The sequence below is a fragment of the Anas acuta genome, chromosome 17, assembly GCF_963932015.1.
Source record: "Anas acuta chromosome 17, bAnaAcu1.1, whole genome shotgun sequence".
Classification (NCBI taxonomy): domain Eukaryota; kingdom Metazoa; phylum Chordata; class Aves; order Anseriformes; family Anatidae; genus Anas; species Anas acuta.
In genome coordinates this window covers 9,503,861-9,525,048 of record NC_088995.1, presented here as the reverse complement: position 1 = coordinate 9,525,048, position 21,188 = coordinate 9,503,861, and the positions used below count along the sequence as shown (strand labels likewise).

The window sequence follows — 21,188 nt, the reverse complement described above, 5'->3', positions numbered from 1 at the left end:
ACATATATATACATATATATATATATATACATATAGTTATTTTTTAATAACATACCACTTCACTGATAGTCTGCATAGCCATTTGGTTGCTGTATTTTGTGGTAGTTGTGGAAAGGAACAGTAGTTCTCAATTATGCCTTTTGTCCTTTCCAGGTGCTTTCCGTATGTGTTGAGGAAGACAACATAGTGAACTACGCTACAAACGTTCTCCAGAATCCTGATCTGGGTCTGCGCATGGCTATACGTAGTAATCTAGCTGGCGCAGAGGAATTATTTGCCAGAAAGTTCAACACATTGTTTGCTCAAGGAAGCTATGCAGATGCTGCTAAAGTAGCTGCATCTGCACCAAAGGTAAGTAACTCCAAAGGCAAAGGTTAGAAGCCATCAGGATTGCCTTAGCTTAGTTGACTTGCTTAGGTCACCTGCATTTCAGCACTTGACATTCAAGAGCTAAAGTGCTGCACTACTAGCCTTAGTTTTCTGCCGTTCACTTGCTTGTTCTGTGTAACACATTCTCCTGTATCTGATCAAGGAGCATCTGCCATACTTTTCCAACCATGGGCTTGACTTGCTGTGGGCACTGACTTTTAGCTAGAACATTATTGGCTTGGGTTTGAAGATTCCCCACCCTGAAGGGTTAAGAATAGATGCCTCAGTACATAGCTGAACTTAACATCTGGTTTTTGTCTAACACTATTCAGCCATCAAAAATTAAATATTTCTCTTCTGTATATTGTGCCTCTGCAGGGAATTCTACGTACCAGTGATACAATCAGGAAGTTCCAGAGTGTACCAGCTCAGCCTGGGCAGGCTTCTCCCCTGCTCCAGTACTTTGGGATATTGCTTGACCAGGGACAGCTGAACAAGTTTGAGTCTCTAGAGCTCTGTCGCCCTGTTCTGCAGCAAGGCCGCAAGCAGCTTCTGGAGAAGTGGCTGAAGGAAGACAAGGTAGGCTTGATCATTACACTAGCTTAATTCTGTTGCCTTGTAGCAGTTGAGTGTGAACAATTCTTTTGTTGGTACTACATCTCTGAGTTCTTGTGCTTGACAAAATACCACTTCTGTATTCAGCTGGAGTGCTCAGAGGAGTTGGGAGACTTGGTGAAGACAGCTGACCCTACCCTTGCGCTCAGTGTCTATCTTCGTGCCAACGTGCCAAACAAAGTGATACAGTGCTTCGCTGAAACTGGTCAATTCCAGAAAATAGTGCTGTATGCTAAAAAGGTAAATCTGCTTGTCACAAACTGTTAGACTCTATTTTATGTTTAATGTGTACATTCTCAAATTATCTTCCATGAGATAAGTTTAATTTCTCTTACTCAAAACTGATAAGTAGCGAAGATTGAGAAATAGTGGAATTCATGGTGTATGGCTAAGGTTCAACAAAGCAATCCACAAAAGTTAAAATCAGAACTTCCTCAATTATATGAACTATCAAATTGTGAATTGGTTCAAGTTTATTCTAGAAAATAAAGATAAGATTCTTTGTAAATCTATAAGGCAGGTGTTTTTTTGGTTTTTTTTTTGTATAGAATTACAAAACGATTTACCTGATGTCCACTTGCAAGTTTAGGACCTTGATTGATAATACGTTAAGATGCTTGTAAAAAGCTGTTTCTAGAAGTTTTCTTACCCAATAAAAAACACACCCTAGTGTAAGTTCAGCTACTTACTAAGTAGGTGAATACTGAATTTTTGTGTCAACATACGGATAATACTTTTGTCTGTGAATTCCTGGAACGTGGGGGATGGACATGGCAAGCCTCAGAACAGTTCACAGTGCTTATGCTAAAGATCCTGAAGGCTTAAAAGTGATTTAAAGCCTCCCAGACATGCATGACTCTTTCTGAAATCTCTAGGTTGGCTATACCCCGGACTGGATCTTCTTGCTGAGAAGTGTGATGAGAATCAGCCCTGATCAAGGCCTGCAGTTCTCTCAGATGCTGGTACAGGATGAGGAGCCGCTGGCTAACATTAACCAGGTGATGCCTACAACAAGAGTACTGGTCTCTTTCTAGACAGAGGTAATAGCATAGTACCATTCTGGGGACTGGTAAGGCCAGTTCAGGTCTCTAGTTAACAACTTGCATTATTAAATAACTGAAGCTGCTTAGAAAAAGGAAATTGTCCCAAAAAAGGACAAGGGATGGAATTTGCTTACCTTGTGAAAACTGAATAGTGGGTGGCAAAATCTAGCATAACAGATTAAAGTAATGCACTCCTTGCATTCTAGAGGAAAAAAAAAAGCGTGAAACTTGTCCCTGTTACTATGGTAGTAAACAAAGGAAATGTAGCATGTTAAGCGCTGTGATGAGCTGCCTTTCTAGCCAGGCCATTAGTATACACAAATAAACATGCACGTTTATGTACAGACCCCTCTTTTCTAACAATCTCAACAGATTGTGGATGTGTTCATGGAGAACAGTCTCATTCAGCAATGCACGTCCTTCCTGTTGGATGCTTTGAAAAATAACCGCCCTGCAGAAGGCCACCTTCAGACTCGGCTGCTGGAAATGAATTTAATTCATGCCCCACAGGTAAGACTCTTAACCTAGTTCCTCCAGAAAGTGAAGGAAGGACATTAGTAGGCTTATACTGATTTTTTACATCTAAAGTTCTTACAACAGTCTAATGTCTGGTACTGATATCTGTATACAGTTTACCGACATCAAAGACTACTAACAAGTCACTGCTATGTCTTTTCAACAAACTTCAGTTTGAGCTGCTGTGATTCTCTAACAGTCTGAGTATGAAATGAAATGTAATCTCCCAGGTTGCAGATGCCATCCTTGGAAACCAAATGTTTACACACTATGATCGTGCTCATATTGCCCAGCTGTGTGAAAAGGCAGGCTTGCTCCAGCGAGCTTTGGAACACTACACCGATCTCTATGATATTAAACGTGCTGTTGTTCATACTCATCTTTTGAATCCTGAGGTAAGTTTATTGAGCACAGGAAAAAAAATGAAAGCCTGAGCTTCAGTGGGTGAAGTGACCTCTCCTTAGCACTTCTGTAACTGTTAAAATCCCTGAAGCAGCTAGAAGATGTTTTACAAGTACCTAAGCAGCACATGTAACTGTGATTCAAGAACATTTATCCAGTTAATTATTTATTAATGTTAATAATATTAATGTTAATAGTTAATGATTAAACCTTAGGTATACTTTTGATAGCTTGTCTGCCTTCAGTTTCTCAGGTGGGCATTTCAGATCTTATTTCCAACCTGCATTTTTGTTGCAGTTGTAAAGATGAGTCTGTTTCTTTTCATGTCTTTGGTCTTAACCCATGAAAGACTTGCCTGGGGTAGAAATTTTGGCTAGTTGTCCTGTTTTGAGAAATCAGATAAATCCTGTATAAGTTACTCAGTAAAATTTCTCTTTGCAGTGGCTTGTGAATTTCTTTGGCTCTCTCTCTGTTGAAGACTCGGTGGAGTGCTTGCGTGCTATGCTGTCAGCCAACATTAGGCAAAATCTACAGCTTTGTGTGCAGGTTGCTTCGAAGTACCATGAACAGCTTGGCACCCAGTCTCTTGTGGAGCTTTTTGAATCTTTTAAAAGCTATGAAGGTATAGTATTAAAAGGAAGCAGCTTCCTTGGAAGCACTACTCAACTGAAGCTTATAGTAAGGATTGTAGCTTTTATGGAAAAGGTACCTTCACATGGCTGAATCTTGGAATGCATTGATCAAAGTGCTGAGCTCATCACAGTGAATAACTTTGGGGGTAACTTTGTCTAGAAACTTTCTTAACCCTCTTGAGTAAGTCTCAGAGAGAGACAAAACCTGAAAGCTGGGGCGGGGGGTGGGGGGGGAACAAACTTCTGCTTTTCCTGCAGTTGAAGGAAAACTACTCTCAGCAGTGCTGAACAAAGTTAAAAGATGAAGCCCATAAGTAGACTTGCTTCACTCACCTTTTAACTATATTAAAAACATGTGACTCTTTCTAGGACTGTTCTATTTCTTGGGTTCCATTGTAAACTTCAGCCAGGATCCAGATGTTCACTTCAAGTACATCCAGGCAGCTTGCAAGACAGGTCAGATAAAGGAAGTAGAAAGAATCTGTCGTGAAAGTAACTGCTATAACCCAGAACGGGTGAAGAACTTTCTGAAGGTAAATATTCTGTCTAACAAATCAAGCAATCCTCTGTATGTTTTGCTTAGCAGCAGAACTACAGCCTTCTAAATGGAGGGAAATAGCAACTCAAGTATTATCTGGCATGGCCATGAATAGTTTACTGTGTAACCAGATAGGAATCTAGTCCTTTTGCAGGAATATAATAGGTCCTTCTGTGCTCTGTCTGGAAAAAACCAAGTTCACCATTCCTATAAAACTAGCCAGTGTGATATTCATGAATTTGGTACAAGTTGTGTTTTCACCTAATTGTAGGTGAATCCAGGTTGGCAGAAGGAAATACTATGCTGAAGTATCAGCCAAAGGTTTATCAAGGGTATTGGCTAGACAAAGCTTATTAAAACAGGACTTATCGTGCACAACACTTTGCATGCTTTGTAACTGGTGAAATGGCATTTTAATGCCATTTAATTTTGCAGTAAGATCTTGGCCCAGTGATGGTCTTCTGAATTGATATGTGAATTGATAGTCATGTTGAAGCTAGGGATGTGGGCCTAATACGGCACTTGTTGAAGAGCCTAAACTTAAAACTCAATTGCCTGACTGGCCATGTGGCACTCATAGTGGCAATCTTGCTTTTGAAGTCAATTGTCTGCTGGCAGTCTTAAATTTTTGAATGCGTCGTGATTTCTAGTGTCGGCACAACTTGGTCAGACTTTACTGCTTTGAAAATGCTTTGACAAAGGATGGTAGCTTTCTTACATTTTTTGTTGCACAAAATACAGGAGGCAAAGCTGACAGACCAACTTCCTCTGATCATTGTCTGTGATCGATTCGACTTTGTTCATGACCTGGTGCTCTACTTATATCGCAATAACCTGCAGAAGTATATAGAGATCTATGTACAGAAGGTAAGAAGAATGCACTTTTAAGCTCTTGTTCTTTCCTTCCTTCTAAGGAACTTAACCTTTCAGTTGACTAAAGCAGGTTTGACTACATCTTCTATGCTCACACTTCTCATGCAGAGGCTCTTCGCTGAGCCCTCCTCTATCACAAACCTACAAGTGCAATTTTTCCTGGAAGTCATATACAGATGTGTTAGTAACTTAAAAATCAATGCTCTTAAAACATAGTTTAAACTGTTAACTATTACTTTCTTCATGTGGAAGACTGGGGATGGGTTATTAATAATGCTAATAACTGATTTTAATGATTGTGGCTTATTCTAGGTGAATCCCAGCCGTATACCAGCAGTGGTTGGAGGGCTTCTTGATGTGGATTGTTCTGAAGATGTAATTAAGAACTTGATCATGGTGGTTAGAGGGCAGTTCTCAACAGATGAGTTGGTGGCTGAAGTGGAAAAAAGAAATCGGTAATGAAAATTGATCTGTAAACACCAGTGTCAGGCTTTCCTGACCCTAGTATAAACCCAAATTTAATTGGACACGGTTCTATTGAATGACACAACATTAATATTGTTTTATGTTTCTTAATAGAAAAGCAGTTCAGATTTGCTAGCGAGTCTCTGAATTATATGGGCAATATAAGATGCCTGACAGCACTACATGATAATATGGCATATGAACACTAGGTTCCTGAACATCTTCCCATGGGATGTGCCTTTGGAGTAAATCTGGATAAAATTGTCTTAACAGTCTCATTGTAGGCACATGGCAGCTTGTGTAATTAGTTTGTAGCCACCTGTAAAATGTACAAATGGGTTTAAGTGTGAAGAGCCACTTAAAACAGAAATTATAAAGAAAAATTACAAAACTAATGCCACCTGCCAGCTTCCCTGATGTTAAACTGCAGACCTGGCCTCCATTCATTTAAGACCTTATTTAAAAATAGGTGGCTGTTTTCCATCTGCTTTTGAGTTTGACCAGAAGAACTTGCTTGAAGGGAAGGCCAGGTATTAATTAGTATCTGTCATGCATACCTTGGTCTAACTTATAAACCTAAAATGTTTTCTTCTTCAAAGGCTTAAGTTGCTGTTACCATGGCTCGAATCAAGGATTCATGAAGGCTGTGAAGAACCTGCAACTCATAATGCATTGGCCAAAATCTACATTGATAGTAATAATAATCCAGAGCGGTTCCTTCGCGAGAATCCTTACTATGACAGCCGTGTAGTTGGCAAATATTGTGAAAAGAGGGACCCTCATCTGGCCTGCGTTGCATATGAGAGGGGGCAATGTGATCTGGAACTCATAAAGGTTGGCAAAATTACATTTATAAACATACTTGCTGCCTGAAGCAGAAACTTAGCTTGCTATTTGAATAACATTTGTAGAATCCTGTCTTACAGTCTCACTCAGGAGTTGAGGTAGACAGGATTCTTCTACGTGGAGACAAATTTTTATAACAAGGAGCTCTCATGCTTTATGTCAAAACTAAAGTAATGCAGCTCTGCAGATTTAAGGTGCCATTCATATCTTTCATCCACAGACTGCTCAAAATTATATCAGGTTTACTTGGCCCATCTGACAAATATACCAATGTTAAACCTCGGTTAACTTGAGTTTCTTTGAACATTGAGCATTTGATCAACAGAAAGGAGAGGTTGTCACCTAGTTTAACTCAGTAGGAGTAAGAAAATCCTCCCTGAAACTTTGGGTTGAAACTAGAAAGGGGGATGTGATTTTCCCTTGCTGTGGTTGACCCTTGAAGAACTGTTCTGATGCACAACTAGAAATGAGGAAAATAAATGTTGACAATCAAACTGCAAGGACTTGTTCAGATAGCATTCTTTTCCTATCTTAAGCTTGTTGATTCCTCGAACCTCCCTTAGAATTTCAAGGACAAGTGAAGTTCACAGTGTTTTTCAAATATGTTCTAGTGTCTGATACTGAACACCAAAGCTTAATGTCAGATTGCAGTGCTTGTGACTGCTGTTAAAGAAAACATTCTCCTACCTGCACTTCTGCCGTATATAGTATATGCAAAGAATGTCAGCAGTGTAGGGGTAAGAACTAGCTTGTTTTGCGCTGTGTAAAAGGAAGTAAATGCTGTTTCCTGACAAGAGCCCCACTGGAGTTGTTAGAAGGAAGGTGTAATCTAGAATTGCCACTAAACGTGGATGACTTTTCAGCCTGAAGCAACTATTTTTGAAGCAATACCTCCTTTGTAGCTGGCTATATTCAGCTTGTTTCTTGCTTCAGAATATGAAAGTGGCTCTGAATTGTTTCCATAGGAGACTTTGTTAGGATAGGCTTTAACTTTCCAATTAATCATAAAAACCTGTCAGTACCAGTTTCTTCCTTGAGCTGATGTTCTGAATGGGTGCTTCAGGTCATAAATGAAAGCTTTTCCTCCTGTGAGAACTATTCTGGAGGCATTGCTCCTTCCTGGGAAAGGGCTCAACTCCTGAAACTAGGCAACTAATAGATGTATAATGTAAAGGAAAATTGTGCTACTACTAATTTGCTTACAGCGAAGTACTTGAGATTTCAAGAGCTAATTCTGATACTAACAGAACATGACCTATTGGTAGAAGACCGAATAGGCCTTCAGGTTTCTACTTTTCCAGTTGGACATTTAAATTAGTGGCACTAATAGGGTCATAACTCATAACAACTTGTTGCTCTTCTATAGGAAATCCAATATTTATTCTGTACCCTTAACGTTTTAACAGGGGAAACCAAGCCACCTGCTACTCTGAACATTTCTAGCATAAAGTTAATGATACCAAATAGGTAACCTATTTCTGGCTTTAATCACCAACACCATTCCTCAATTCACTGCTTAACACCGCTCAAGCAAGTGGCTCCCTTTCTTAGATTTAAAATTTAAGTTCTTCAGGCTTCTGCAGGTCTTCACTTCAAACAGAAGCAAATAGTTACTGTGAAGCCACTGTCACAGTACTTTTGTCGGGCAAAACCAAGAGAAGCTATAGGAATTCTGCTGGAGACCTTCTCCATGAGCCTTCCAGATCAGAGGTTGGGTAAGAACTTTGTCTGTGGCATTAGCATTGGTCAGCAATTAGTTCTAGTCAGTTTTTTAGACTGTCTGACTCAGCTAGTTAAACCTGTCTTGTGGTACTAACTCTTGATGTTAATTCCGATTTTTGCAACTTCTCCTTCAGGTCTGCAATGAGAACTCACTGTTTAAGAGTGAGGCTCGCTATCTAGTACGCAGGAAGGACCCTGAACTCTGGGCAAATGTTTTAGAAGAAAACAACCCATTCAGGCGGCAGCTTATTGACCAGGTACAGCACAAAGAGTAAATTGTCACTATAAGGAAAACTCAGAACCATTGTGTAACACTGAAGTAGCTGTCTTCCCCACAAGGTTCTCTGAGGCCTCATCTCAGTTGTACAAAAGTTTGTAAGAGTTTGAGTGGCAAGTATTAGCTCAGAGCTTCATGGTCGGAAAACGTTAATGATCAGTAAGATGATATTGTTCTGTCCCATGGAGCAACCCGCGGGACAGAATGGGTCTCTAGTGAGTTTGTTCCCTGTGCAGTCCCAAGGTGTGACTTTTAATATGTACGTCTAGTACAGAAGTAGTTCTTTCTTGCTGGGTATGACAATACTTTCTAAGTTCTGAAGCCTTAATTTGTAGCTCACTGTAATGGGTTGGTAAATATCTCATTTGGGAAAAATGCTTAATATTCTCCCACGTTCAAATCCAGGTGGTCCAAACAGCTTTATCAGAGACGCAGGATCCAGAGGAGGTTTCTGTCACTGTGAAAGCTTTCATGACTGCAGACCTGCCTAATGAATTAATTGAGTTATTGGAAAAAATTGTCTTGGATAATTCTGTATTCAGTGAACACAGGTAAGAAGAGAGCTTTGTTCACAAATTTAGCCTCATCAGTGCATCTCTTTAGGTTGTGAAGTGACCCAACTTCTTTGTGGGCTTCTTGCTTCCAAGACCTAAGCGCTTCTATACGTGAATAGGCAGGCCAACAAGGAGAACTTAAGGTTCTTTGTGATTTGAATACAGAGCTAGTTCATGCTATTCAATTTGCAGTGATGCGTTGAAAGAAAACACCAACACCGGTAAGCAATTTCATATGGAAGGCAAATATCAATATTCCTCAGTCTGGGAATTAGAGGTTGTTGCTATCAACAGCAAGAAGGTGTATGCAGCTGTTGTTGCATGTACGATATGTGTCACTTTAGCAGTGCACAACACCTGCTTATAACCTATGCCTTTTGTTAACCAAAGGAATCTCCAGAATCTGCTGATCCTGACTGCCATCAAGGCTGACCGCACCCGCGTGATGGAGTACATTAATCGACTGGATAACTATGATGCCCCAGATATTGCAAACATTGCCATCAGTAATGAACTATATGAAGAAGCCTTTGCTATATTCAGAAAATTTGATGTTAATACTTCAGCAATCCAGGTGAGGTGTGGTTCCTACATGAACATATAGAATGCTAGTAATAGAGAAAATGGAAAAAAGTGTAATGTTACATTGATTCTCCTGGAACGGTTGTAACTTGAATCAATTAACAGTATGGTTCCTAAATTATATCAGTTTGTAGCAAAAAGTGGGAATACGTGCAAAGAATAACAAAACAGATTCAAAGTGATGAGTTCAGATGCAGATCTGTTCAAAGTAATAAAAAGATTTTTGAGTGTTGTGCTACATGCTTGTGTGCATGCTGCGTTTGACTCTGAATGACTGCCTTGGAGAGTTACACCTGAAAGGGGCAGGAGAATCAAATGCTACTAGGCGTTGTCTTCAGGCCAGAATACTGACTTCTTCAGGGTAGAGGATAAATGATAGCAACAGGAGTTTTATTCTTGCTGCTCTACTTCACTGGACAGAAAGGGCTTTTCTAAAAGCAGTTAGCTTTGTATCGCTTACTTAGAACAATCTATGTGTTTGAAGGAAGAGTTTTGTGGAAAGGATGATGTTACAAGGCTTTGATTTTTATTTTATTTTTTATCTTGCAATTTCAATTTCAAACAGGTACTGATTGAACACATTGGCAATTTAGACCGTGCTTATGAATTTGCAGAGAGATGTAATGAACCAGCAGTATGGAGCCAGCTAGCCAGAGCACAGCTGCAGAAGGACTTGGTGAAAGAAGCCATTGACTCCTACATAAAGGCAGATGATCCATCTGCCTACATGGAAGTTGTTCAAGCAGCTAATAGAAACGGTAAGCCAAATTATCTTCAAACTTAAGATTGCTTGGGTAAGATTATTATTGGATTATTTCATTTACCTTGAGCAGCAAGGATTCTTGAGATTTGCAAATTCCGTTTCAGAATAAATTGGACCAGCTAGTCTATGGAGTGGATGAGTCAGTTTAGTGAGAGTCCTGTCAACAAACTTGTCTGTTTTGCTACAACAGCAATAGACCTTCCCGTGAAGATAGTTTGTACCGTTATGGTCTAAATACAACTGAGTATAGTGTATTGATTTTAGCTGTATGTGGCAGAATTGCTTGCCAATTGAATTCTAGGATAGTTGCAAGAAGTTCAACCTTATATGAAGGTGACTCTGTTTAGCAGAGTATACGTTAACTCAGATGCAGATGACTTACTGCTATTGAGCATACTGGTGACAACTGTTTACCTGATGTGAGCAAGGAGAGCAAGACAAAATAACTAAATAGAGGATCTGAAATATCTCTTCTCTCTTCAAGATAACTGGGAGGACCTAGTCAAGTTCTTACAGATGGCCAGGAAGAAGGCTAGAGAGTCTTATGTAGAGACGGAACTTATTTTTGCCTTGGCAAAAACTAATCGTCTCTCAGAACTGGAGGAGTTTATTAGTGGCCCTAATAATGCCCATATACAGCAGGTATGTCTTGATCACAGTTCCTATGTCTGACTTGCTACTTGGCTGACTTGATTCTTGCTGTTACCCTTGTTTACCTTGGACTCCTAATCCAGGTTGGTGATCGCTGTTACGAAGAAGGGATGTATGAAGCAGCAAAACTACTCTATAACAACGTGTCTAACTTTGCTCGCCTGGCATCTACCTTGGTACACCTCGGAGAGTATCAGGCAGCAGTGGACAGTGGCCGCAAAGCCAACAGCACAAGGACTTGGAAGGAGGTAACTAAAACTTGTGGTTTTTAATAATCTGCAGAAAACGCTCTGTTGTTGCTTCTGAGCATGTTGCTTTTGAGCATAATTGGACTCCTTTCTTTGTCAGTAATGTGGGAATTAAAGAACAGTTGATTCATAATCATCTGTGATGATCTCTGATAGTGACTTGCTGTTTCTGGCTACAGAGCACATATGTATCTTCATAAACTGTCGTCTTTCCCAAGATAATAAAGGTTATTTTCAGAATAGTGTAAAATGAATGGCAGAGATTTTAATTCTAGAGCAAATATTACAGTAATAGCTATTTGGAGCCATGAATTTGTTAAAGCTTTGCAAATTAACTTTCTCCTCTAATATATGGGGTCTATATAAGCATTGCAGTATTCTCCTGTGAACTGACTGTTTGCTGCCTCTCATTACAGGTATGCTTTGCGTGTGTGGATGGAAAAGAATTCCGCTTGGCACAGATATGTGGCTTACACATAGTCATTCATGCTGATGAACTTGAAGAGCTGATTAGTTACTATCAGGTTAGATCACTGTTCATGTCCTAGAAAATTTATACAGCATACTTGTATCTGCTAATAAAGTGGTCCCAGCTAAAACCTGACACCCTGTGGGACTAATTTTTAATGACTGCAGAAGTGAATTGAATTTATTCTTCCTCTATTTCCTAATAGTTGCATGCAAACTTTTTATAGTAAATGGATGGGTAATAGCTTTCACTGTCCCTTCTTTTACAGTTCTGTTGCCTTATTCGAATAGTGTCTTATAAAACTAAGCACTCTAATTTAGAGAGAAAAGTTTGTTGAATTTAAATAAATAAGCTTTTTATTTTTAGCAAGTTTTAAGTGCTAGTTGGTTATGAATTTTCAATTAATCCTTATTTTTCTAATATCCAGGATCGTGGCTACTTTGAAGAACTGATTGCTCTTTTGGAAGCTGCTTTGGGTCTAGAGCGTGCTCACATGGGAATGTTTACTGAACTTGCCATCTTATACTCTAAATTCAAGCCTCAGAAAATGAGGGAACATCTGGAGCTCTTTTGGTCTCGAGTTAATATTCCAAAGGTATGCAGCAAAGTAACTACACTGCAAGTGAAGTAGGGAAGCTGTTAATGAATCAAACTGACTGTCTTCTTGTTTTATCAGGTGCTCAGAGCTGCAGAACAGGCTCATCTCTGGGCAGAACTCGTATTCCTTTATGACAAATATGAGGAGTATGACAATGCAATAATTACAATGATGAATCATCCCACCGATGCCTGGAAAGAAGGGCAGTTTAAAGACATAATTGCCAAGGCAAGTTGATAGTTGATTGAATAAAGGTGCTGAAAGATTCTTTCAGAGCTGAGGCAAAAAGGCACAACAGAATCCCCACTTAAGTTTGCTTGAGCTACTACTATCCAGTTTTCATGCTGTATTTAAAACAAATCATCCAAACAGTTTAGCACAAGAATTAATCTAAGCTTGTACCCTTTGTTTTCTGTTGTGTAGCATGTTCTGCTGAGTGGCAGCCTATAGCACAGAATGTTTTCAGGGACTGTTCAGGATCATAGGTCACAAGCAAGGGCACAACCTCCTCAATATCTTTGACCTGACTGTTGCCTCAGTCTGAGGTTGTAACATTTCTTGAAAAATCTTTGCAGATGTTTCCAGCTATTTCAGTGGGAGAATTTGGCTGGGCAGTCCTATGAATGCAGTGGAGAATAGGGGGATTAATGAATAGTTTAGTCAAAGCAACAACTTAAGAGTGGTTAAGTTTACAGCCTTTAGGAGTTAAACACATGATCACATTAAGTTTAGTGGGCTGCCAGTGCTGGGATCTCTTAACCGTGGATGGGTTAGAATTGGTTTGAACTGCTCCTGCTAGGTTGTAACTTCACCATCTGGAAGCAGCTGACACTAGAAGCAGTCATGAGATTCAACAGGAATTCTGCATGTAAGTGTAATGCTACTGTCCGGTAGAAGAAAATTTAAGCTTTTATTTAAGAGTCAGATAAACTCTCTGCTGAGTTAAGTGATCCAAACTAAGCACCTTAGATTTACTTGCATTTGAAATACTAACTAATGTGTAACCATGCAGGTGGCCAATGTGGAGCTGTATTACAAAGCCTTGCAATTCTACTTGGACTACAAACCTCTGCTGATCAATGATCTTCTCCTTGTATTATCTCCACGACTGGATCATACAAGGACAGTCAATTTTTTCTCAAAGGTGAGTTTGGGATATAGTGGGTGAACAGAAAACCCCCCATGCGCTCTACTCTCTGTCTGACACTCTACTCTCTGTCTGAAGAGGAGAAAAAAAGGGCTGGCATCTGTCAGGTGGCTTTCCCTGCAGTATGAAGGACTAAGAAACAGTCCGATCCTGGTTAATATGGAAAGCACTGTAAGAGTTAGCATAACTGGCCTAGGAGGCTGTTTCATTTTACTTGCAGCAACAATGCAATGTGATTTTTCTGTAGTTCTGATAGTAAGCATACACAGTCCTGACAGTAACCATAAACTTGCTATAAGAAATGGGAACTTGTTTCAGGAGTATCAAGCGTCAGAACTAGTATAATTAATTTTGTATTGAAAATATCTTAATTCCAGGTTAATCAGCTACTTCTAGTAAAGCCTTACTTGCGTTCAGTCCAGAACCACAACAACAAAGGAGTTAATGAAGCTCTAAATAACCTTTTAACAGAGGAGGAAGACTACCAGGTGAGCCCCACAAAAGAGACCAGTAGGCCTGATCAAAAAAATAGTCATGGTTTAGTTCTTTCCCAGCTGATGAGGTGTAATTCCCTTGAGCAGAAGGAAACTTCTGCAGTGTAACAGTAGTAGGGAATAGAATCAGACCCTTTGGACCATGGGGTGCTTTGGTCACAATCTGATAACCTGCAAACAAAGCAGATACCACAGTTACTTTTCTCAGAACAAGACTTCTCAAAGGTCCGCATTGGGTATGTACGTCAGTAGACAACACTTCTGTAAACAAATTTGCTTCTGGCCCCATTGACTGCAATTTGTAAGATAAGATTTTCTATTCTATTTAGTCTGCAAAGTGAAGTTTGTACAACAGAGTTAAAATCTTTCTTTATTAAAAATAGTCTTTGGGAGGAGAAAGTTGTTGTGAAAAACTGTTTCAAACTTGCCCGAAATATGCAGGGCAAAGAAGCTGTAGCCAGCCATAGCATCAACATTTGTCTGGTATAACCTAAGCACTTGTGAAGCATCCTTGGATGCTTTTCTCCTGTAGCTCTCACCTACTATCATCTGGAAGCATGGGTAACAATTTTATTTCAAACAGGGTTTGAGAGCTTCCATTGATGCCTATGACAACTTTGATAACATAACACTGGCTCAGCGTCTGGAAAAGCATGAACTAATTGAATTTAGGCGTATTGCAGCATACTTGTATAAGGGCAACAACCGCTGGAAACAGAGTGTGGAGCTATGCAAGAAAGACCATCTGTATAAGGTGAGTTAACACAGCTTTTCTCCCTGACTGTCAAAGAGTCTGATCTCTGAAGCATAGGCTCCTGGAAACTGAATGCATTCTGTTAGTTTCAAATCCGGGGTTCCAGTGAGTCTTAGCCCTTCCCTTGAAGTTTAAGGAAAGAAGAATCTTAGAGCAGAACAGCTTGCAATTTCAAATGTAGACCTTAAATCTAATTTGATAATGCTGTCTTGTACTCAGAGATTTCTCTATATCCATCAAAGGCATCTGTACAATTTTCTCTATCAGTGCAGAACGTTCCGTGTAGTCCTAAAGACTTTGTCCATATAGGGTAGAGATGAAACATGAGTAGAGTGGTATAGCACTTAAGCCTGTAGTGATTTCACATGAGCCAGTTCTTGAGTGTTCTGTAGGAAAGCTGACAAATAGTCTTCAGTCTCACCAAATACCAAGCAGTTGATGCAGTAGTTCCTTCTGCTGTAGGTTATCCTTAATGTCTAATTGTGAAGTAGGTGGGATACCAGAAAGTTTATCTTTGCTGCTACAAAACTAAGCAAAATCTCATTGGGCCACTTCAAGTACTTAACTGAATATACAACAGGCTTTCCTTAAAATGAGCACCAGGGTTGCCTGGGAATAAGAGGACTTAACTGAGTGTGTATACTGTAACTTAGCTCCTACACAACATATGTGGTGATGTGAAAGACTAACTTCATGGTATGCAAAATACATGGCTCGTCTAGCTAGCAGTTTCATATACATAAGGTGTAAAACAACAAACTCACAGGCAAGGGTCAAGCTTAACTGTTGTCCTTTTCTCTAGGATGCTATGCAGTATGCTGCAGAGTCCAAAGATGCAGAACTAGCTGAGAAGCTGCTTCAGTGGTTCCTGGAAGAAGGCAAGCAGGAGTGTTTTGCAGCCTGCCTTTTCACGTGTTATGACTTGCTGCACCCAGATGTAGTCCTTGAGTTGGCATGGAGGCATAACATCATGGACTTTGCAATGCCTTATTTCATCCAAGTGATGAGAGAGTACCTTACCAAAGTGAGTATTGCATAGGCTAAGAAGTTGAGTGTTTTAGTCTGCTGGGCAATTAGTGTTATGCAAACCAGGTAAAGCTCTTTGCATGTATTTAGAATATTATTATTCCGCACACTAAGTCCTCTGGGAATTTCTCTGGGTTTAGTCACTTCAGGCTAGATAGCTAAACTTCTAAATAGAAAGCATAGGACTTGAAAGAGGTGTAGTTAACTTTTGCTTTTAACAATGGGGGTGAGCAACTGTATGCTTCTTAGAGCAGCTGCATAGTTGATGAATTTGAGGACTTGTTGAAGAGAACTTGCATCATTTTTTACTTGGTATAACTGTGAAAGTACTCTGTATGTTTTCTTGTTAGCTATTCAAAAACTACTCTTGGTAACAGTACACACTGTTCCTACATCAGCTGTATTACTAAATTGCTGAAAATAAGGTGTTTATGGAAGACAGAACTTCAGGTGCATAGTCTGGCTGTATGGTACTGAAACTAGTAGCTAGTCTTGAACTGAGAAGGGAGAGATTCTGATCATGTGTGGTCCTGAAATGCTTGTCTCAAGCAGCCCCCAGGATATTAAACTAAGATCTTTCCTTAAAAGGCTCTAGTGTTGTGTAGGACATCACAGTGGAGAATTCTGTTGAAATCAGTAATCTAGAAGTGACTGCTTCAGGTTGTCTCTCATCAGTCATGTTAAGTATTCCCCTCTGAATTTTCTTGCAGGTTGATGGGCTGTTCTATAAGGTGACACTCTGATTTCAAACTCTTTTGTGTTCATTTGTGTCCCTCAATACCCTAGGATTCTTTTACAGGAATCTAGCTGTAGCTTCTGCCAGAAAAGCAGTATAATTTAGCTCTAACTCATTTTCTGTTCACTTCTAATGCTAAAAGGATAACTATTCACAAGCAACTTGAAAATCCAACCAGACTCTGCTCTTTTTTCATGAGAAATGGAAGCAAGTAATTGAGGACTTGACTGTCTGGGCTCCTAATTACTAAATTACAGAAAACTTGTGGCAGGTATCTTTTACAGATACCTGTAAGTCTTGCCCATTAGTATAATGAAAGTACTTGCACTGATCTTAAAATCTTCCTCCTCAAACTCTACTGAGGTGAAACTTGCCACACAAGATCACTTGTTACTCTTCCATGTGAAGTTTACCTTCAAGATCACGGTTTTTAAATTGCTGGTTGGATTTACAAGTGATCTCTTACTAAGTACCAGATAACTTGCCAGAAGGAAAATCTGCATGATGAAAATGGTTTACAGTGGAACTAATTTAGTCTGAATTAACTACAAACATAAAATTAGAGAATGGGTTTTATAAATGTTGTACTGTGTCTGAAATTCTGTCATGTGACTAACTTCAAAAGAATACAAAAGACTAGATTGGTTTATCAGCTGAGTCTATAAGTCCTCCAGAATTTATCTTTCTCTTATGCATTAAACCAAAGGTGTGAAAGCATAGAATAGCCTATGTCCCAGAAGGGGCTGGGTACAAAAAGTATGGTAACGTTAATTTGGAAACCTTTCGAACAACTTCACTTCTAGGCATCAAATCAGAAAGTTCAGCCTTTGCTGGAATTGCTGTTTTTGTCCCTTCTTTAGGGTATCTGCTCTCAGCATGCTTGCTGTTTCTCCAACAGAGGGAGTAACTGCACTTCTGTTCCAAATTCCTTAATGCTTTAGGGCCAGTAAAGAATAAATTCTAATTCAGGAGAGAGTGGGAATCCCAGGCCATAAATACAGCAATACAACTAGTTTGAAAGCGGTAGCGTTCAATTGCTTTCACCCGCAGTAATAGGGACAACATTTGTAACACCAATACTGAGTGCTATCCTGAAAACCTGTTAGGTTAACAGCTCTGAGGGAATGAGTTAAGACATACTGCCACTCAAGTTATTAATTTGAGCAGCAAACTTAAAAATAAAAATCAGGAAACTGTTAGGCAACAGATCCAGATAACCTGTCTAAAATATAATAGAGACCCCTTTTGCAGCATTCATCAAATTGGATATGATCGTTTTAGTGGGAAAGGAGGCTGAGGAGCAGCTGAAATACAGCATTGGGCTAAAAGAAGGTTTTCCCAGATGTTAGTACTATCTGTATCTGGATATGAAGCTGTGTGATTTTATGCCTTTGCAGCCTTCAGTCTCAATGGTTCACTTATGGAAGATGTAACTCTTAAAACGTGAAAGAAGGAAGGTACCGTTGCCTTCTCTGCCCTCACCTCTCACCCTCCCACCCCCAATTTAAAGCTGTGTTCAGAGCTCCTGCACTACTATAGCACTCTGACAAGTGATTTAACATGAACAAAGCTTTATTTCGCACAACACTGGGCTCTATATAAAGCTGATACAACTAGACCACTTCCTGTGATGGTTCTAGAATTTCCTCTAAAAGGAGTCTATGTGGATATTAATACATTTAAACCAGTACTCTGTAACCAGAGTTAGGCTGTAGTTGTAGATAAGATTAAACTTCATGTTCTGGAATATTTGCAAATATCTAAGTGCCCTTAATGAAGGGGAGAGGGCTTGCAGGTTAAGAGACAACTAGGTAGACAACTAGGTTAGGCTTGTTTGAGATGATCCTTGGAAGTACAGTGAGCTGATTTGTTTTCTTTATCATAGAGAGAACAATAACAAGAGCAGGGCTCCCAAAAATGCTGTGCTTGAAGGTAATAGTGGTCTTTCTCAGCTACATTTGACAGCTATTGCAATAAAAAGCAATTGGGAAGGCAGGATTACCGAGTTTCAGTCTACATGTTCCCAGCCATAGTCTCCAAAATGTACTACAGTAAGGAACCCTTGATAGCTAAGGTACCAGGCACTGAAAGCCTCATGTGATAGTGCAATTCCTGGGCAAGGCCTTCATACATCTCCTGTTCACTTCAATGTAGGTGGATAAACTTGATGCTTCTGAAAGCCTAAGAAAAGAAGAGGAACAAGTAACTGAACCCACTCCAATAGTATTTGGTAGGTGAAAGACTTGGTTTTAATTGATTACCTATTGCCACTGTGGTCTCTCTTTATGGAGGTTACTTGAATGACTGTCTCCAAAGTAAGCTGGTTTCCAGTAGCTAGTAAAATGGTCGTCTCTGCTAGATGGACTGCACAAGTTGTTGAAGTGACATCTCACTCTTACAGTACTTCTACTCTTCAGCTAATGTATTACTCCTCTTACGTGGCTCAGAACCCTAGCTTAGGAATAGCCTTTTAGTATGGTAACAGGAGAGGGGATACCAAGGTGTGCACAACCCCAGAAATAACTTAAAGAGCATGCTAATTCCTCCTGTTGTTCCTTTCTAAGAGGAATGTGTCTGCTTTCTGCTCTTCCAAGTAGAAAGGCAGACTGGCTTTCTAGTTCATCCATTTTAAGACAAATGCAGCCAAAAAACCATGGCTGTCCAAGTGTGCTGCTATTTTAGAAGCCCCTATGAAGAGGCATTCTGCTAACAAGCACCTAGAAGTGGCTGGTAAGGGAAGGATGTGACTGGTTCACTGTCTAATGTAAATGTTAACTTAAATTTAATATATGCATGAGGCATGTGTGCTCCTAGTGATGAAAACAAATCTTCTATCAAGGTACATTCAAGCCTTTTGCAGCACTTTCCAGACTGAGACCTAACTGACCTAACTAATTGCTTGAATAGTTTTACTTTTGAGTTCTGACCATGCATGGTGTTTAAACAGATTCAGTTTGGCTTTTAGTGTGGTCTTTTCAAAACAAGCCACGTTTATCTTGCCATCAAGAACAGCTGATATTCCTCTTCCCATCTGAGTCTTGCCTTGCTTTCTTAGTTTTCTGGTAGCGAGAGCAGATGGCCTAAGTGCCCACTCTGTGTGGTGCATGTTGAGTAATAGTGTAACTTGCTAGTGTGTGCTTGCACAGTGGCTGATTTTTAGCTAAAAGCCTAATAATTCTGTCCCATAGTACAGCTAGCATCTGGGGACCTTGGGTACTGAAACTAACTCTTTTTTTTTTTTTTTCTCATGCTTTTCCAGGCCAGCAGTTGATGTTAACAGCAGGCCCCAGTGCAGTACCTCCCCAGGCAAACTTCCCATACGGATACTCAGCACCGGGATTCACCCAGCCACCTGTTTATGGTTTCAATATGTAACTAGCTCTCTGACAGACCTTCGCTGTCTCTGTTCTCTTCCTTCCCGTCCCTTTTTAACTTCTCCAAGAAGTGTACAATGGTCCTAAAGGCACAGATGACTTTCTGTTGGCTGAACACACTTGCTGCCCTGCTCAGTGAGGAGACTTCAACGGGATGCCTGTTACTGTTATTTATTGATTATTGTCCGGTTACATTTCAACCTCTGAAAGGCAGCTTTTGTTAATGACATTGTGAGACTCTTGTCTGAAGTTAAGGCACTATTTCACTAACTCATATAGCAATAACTGCTTGAGGCCAGGGAGAAGAGCATATTTTTTTCTTTTGCAAAGCCCATTGAAGGCAGCTGGGAAATTGCCTGGCACCAAGTTGTTAAAGCTTTAGCTGAAGCTACTGAAGTAGCAGGGTTGTTAACAATTCAGTGAAGCATCTCCTTAATAATGAATTGTTGAAAGCTTATGTACATCTGACTACCCCATTTTGTTTGCAGTCTTACGTGCAAAAGAAATTGGGCTTTCTGATATTTGTGCTCTGAATGTTTAGAGGAATATTGGGAAAGCTTCCTTTTCTGGACAATAATGCTGTTGGGGTTCAATGCTGTTGGAGTCTGTTCTATATTTTCTGGAGTAGATCTGAGACTTAAAGAAAATAAATCTTCTCATGCCAGAGAGCAAACATTTCCCAGATCCTTTTTGTTTATCAAGAGGAGAGCATGTTACTTGTTGACGTTAAATGGTACTAAAGGAAACCTCAGCTATGTGTGGCAAGTGAACATGGGAGTGTGCATGGCCTGCCAAAGTACTAAAGATGCAAGAGCACAGCGTCAGGGCTGGGGAGGGGGGCATACTGCTAAAATAATGAGGCGGTAGGGAGGGCCATAATCCTGACTTTTTTTATTTGCACCTTTAATTGATTCTGGCATTGGCTTCTTGCCACACCATGTTCTGACCCTGTCTGGTGGGCAGAGTCAGCACCATCTGAATTAACAAGATGCAGTGACTCAGTTCTGCTATGCTGCAGTAGTATCAATGGTGTGTCTACCACCCACCTCTTTCTTTGAGAATGCCAACAGGGATGTATTATCACTTTGTGCCACTCTTCAAATACATGTATCATTAACGTTTTATGTACTTAGATAACAATGTATAATTTATGGTTATGAATCTTGTGCTAATCTTGAATATTATAAAAGTCCAACTATAAATGTAAAACTGCAGTATCCACTGTGTGGTTCTAGTCTTCCTATCTTGGGGGTGGGGACTGGTTAGTAGTAATGCACTACCACTTAAAGCATCAGCTTTCTTAATCTGTGACAGCTAAGGATGCCAGGCAGGGCAAGGGATAATTGTGCCAAAGCACATACCGTAGAGGGCTTAGCAAGTAACGTAAAAGGGGGTTGTGGTCTCTTCAATGAAGACAGCACATGTTGTCATGTGCAGGGGTCATGCTGCAGGAGGCGGTCACATGCTTACGTGACTTCATTCACAGGACTGGAA

General features: G+C 40.0%; 1 protein-coding gene across 7 annotated transcripts in view; it reads left to right on the top strand.

The window, feature by feature from the left end:
• Nucleotides 1-20,911, top strand: part of CLTCL1 (clathrin heavy chain like 1) — a 36,917-nt gene extending 16,006 nt beyond the window's left edge. Inside the window, exons 7-34 of one of the 7 annotated variants that reach the window (XR_011088626.1) lie at nt 154-351; nt 748-948; nt 1,072-1,224; nt 1,860-1,982; nt 2,400-2,537; nt 2,774-2,938; nt 3,387-3,567; nt 3,947-4,110; nt 4,857-4,982; nt 5,301-5,443; nt 6,053-6,287; nt 8,156-8,278; nt 8,704-8,849; nt 9,243-9,426; nt 10,000-10,192; nt 10,682-10,839; nt 10,932-11,096; nt 11,513-11,620; nt 11,993-12,160; nt 12,242-12,391; nt 13,176-13,307; nt 13,688-13,798; nt 14,388-14,558; nt 15,361-15,582; nt 16,295-16,315; nt 18,475-18,550; nt 18,918-19,050; nt 19,580-20,911. Coding sequence is in view for 5 of the 7 variants with exons in the window: in XM_068654413.1 (XP_068510514.1) it covers nt 154-351; nt 748-948; nt 1,072-1,224; nt 1,860-1,982; nt 2,400-2,537; nt 2,774-2,938; nt 3,387-3,567; nt 3,947-4,110; nt 4,857-4,982; nt 5,301-5,443; nt 6,053-6,287; nt 8,156-8,278; nt 8,704-8,849; nt 9,243-9,426; nt 10,000-10,192; nt 10,682-10,839; nt 10,932-11,096; nt 11,513-11,620; nt 11,993-12,160; nt 12,242-12,391; nt 13,176-13,307; nt 13,688-13,798; nt 14,388-14,558; nt 15,361-15,582; nt 16,295-16,315; nt 18,475-18,550; nt 18,964-19,050; nt 19,580-19,695 (4,158 nt within the window). In the remaining 2 variants the exon portion in view is untranslated. The remainder of the gene's footprint in view (nt 1-153; nt 352-747; nt 949-1,071; nt 1,225-1,859; nt 1,983-2,399; nt 2,538-2,773; nt 2,939-3,386; nt 3,568-3,946; nt 4,111-4,856; nt 4,983-5,300; nt 5,444-6,052; nt 6,288-8,155; nt 8,279-8,703; nt 8,850-9,242; nt 9,427-9,999; nt 10,193-10,681; nt 10,840-10,931; nt 11,097-11,512; nt 11,621-11,992; nt 12,161-12,241; nt 12,392-13,175; nt 13,308-13,687; nt 13,799-14,387; nt 14,559-15,360; nt 15,583-16,294; nt 16,316-18,474; nt 18,551-18,917; nt 19,051-19,579) is intronic. The other 6 variants (XM_068654413.1, XR_011088627.1, XM_068654409.1 and 3 more) reach the window with 6 other exon arrangements.
• Nucleotides 20,912-21,188: the final 277 nt, after the last annotated feature.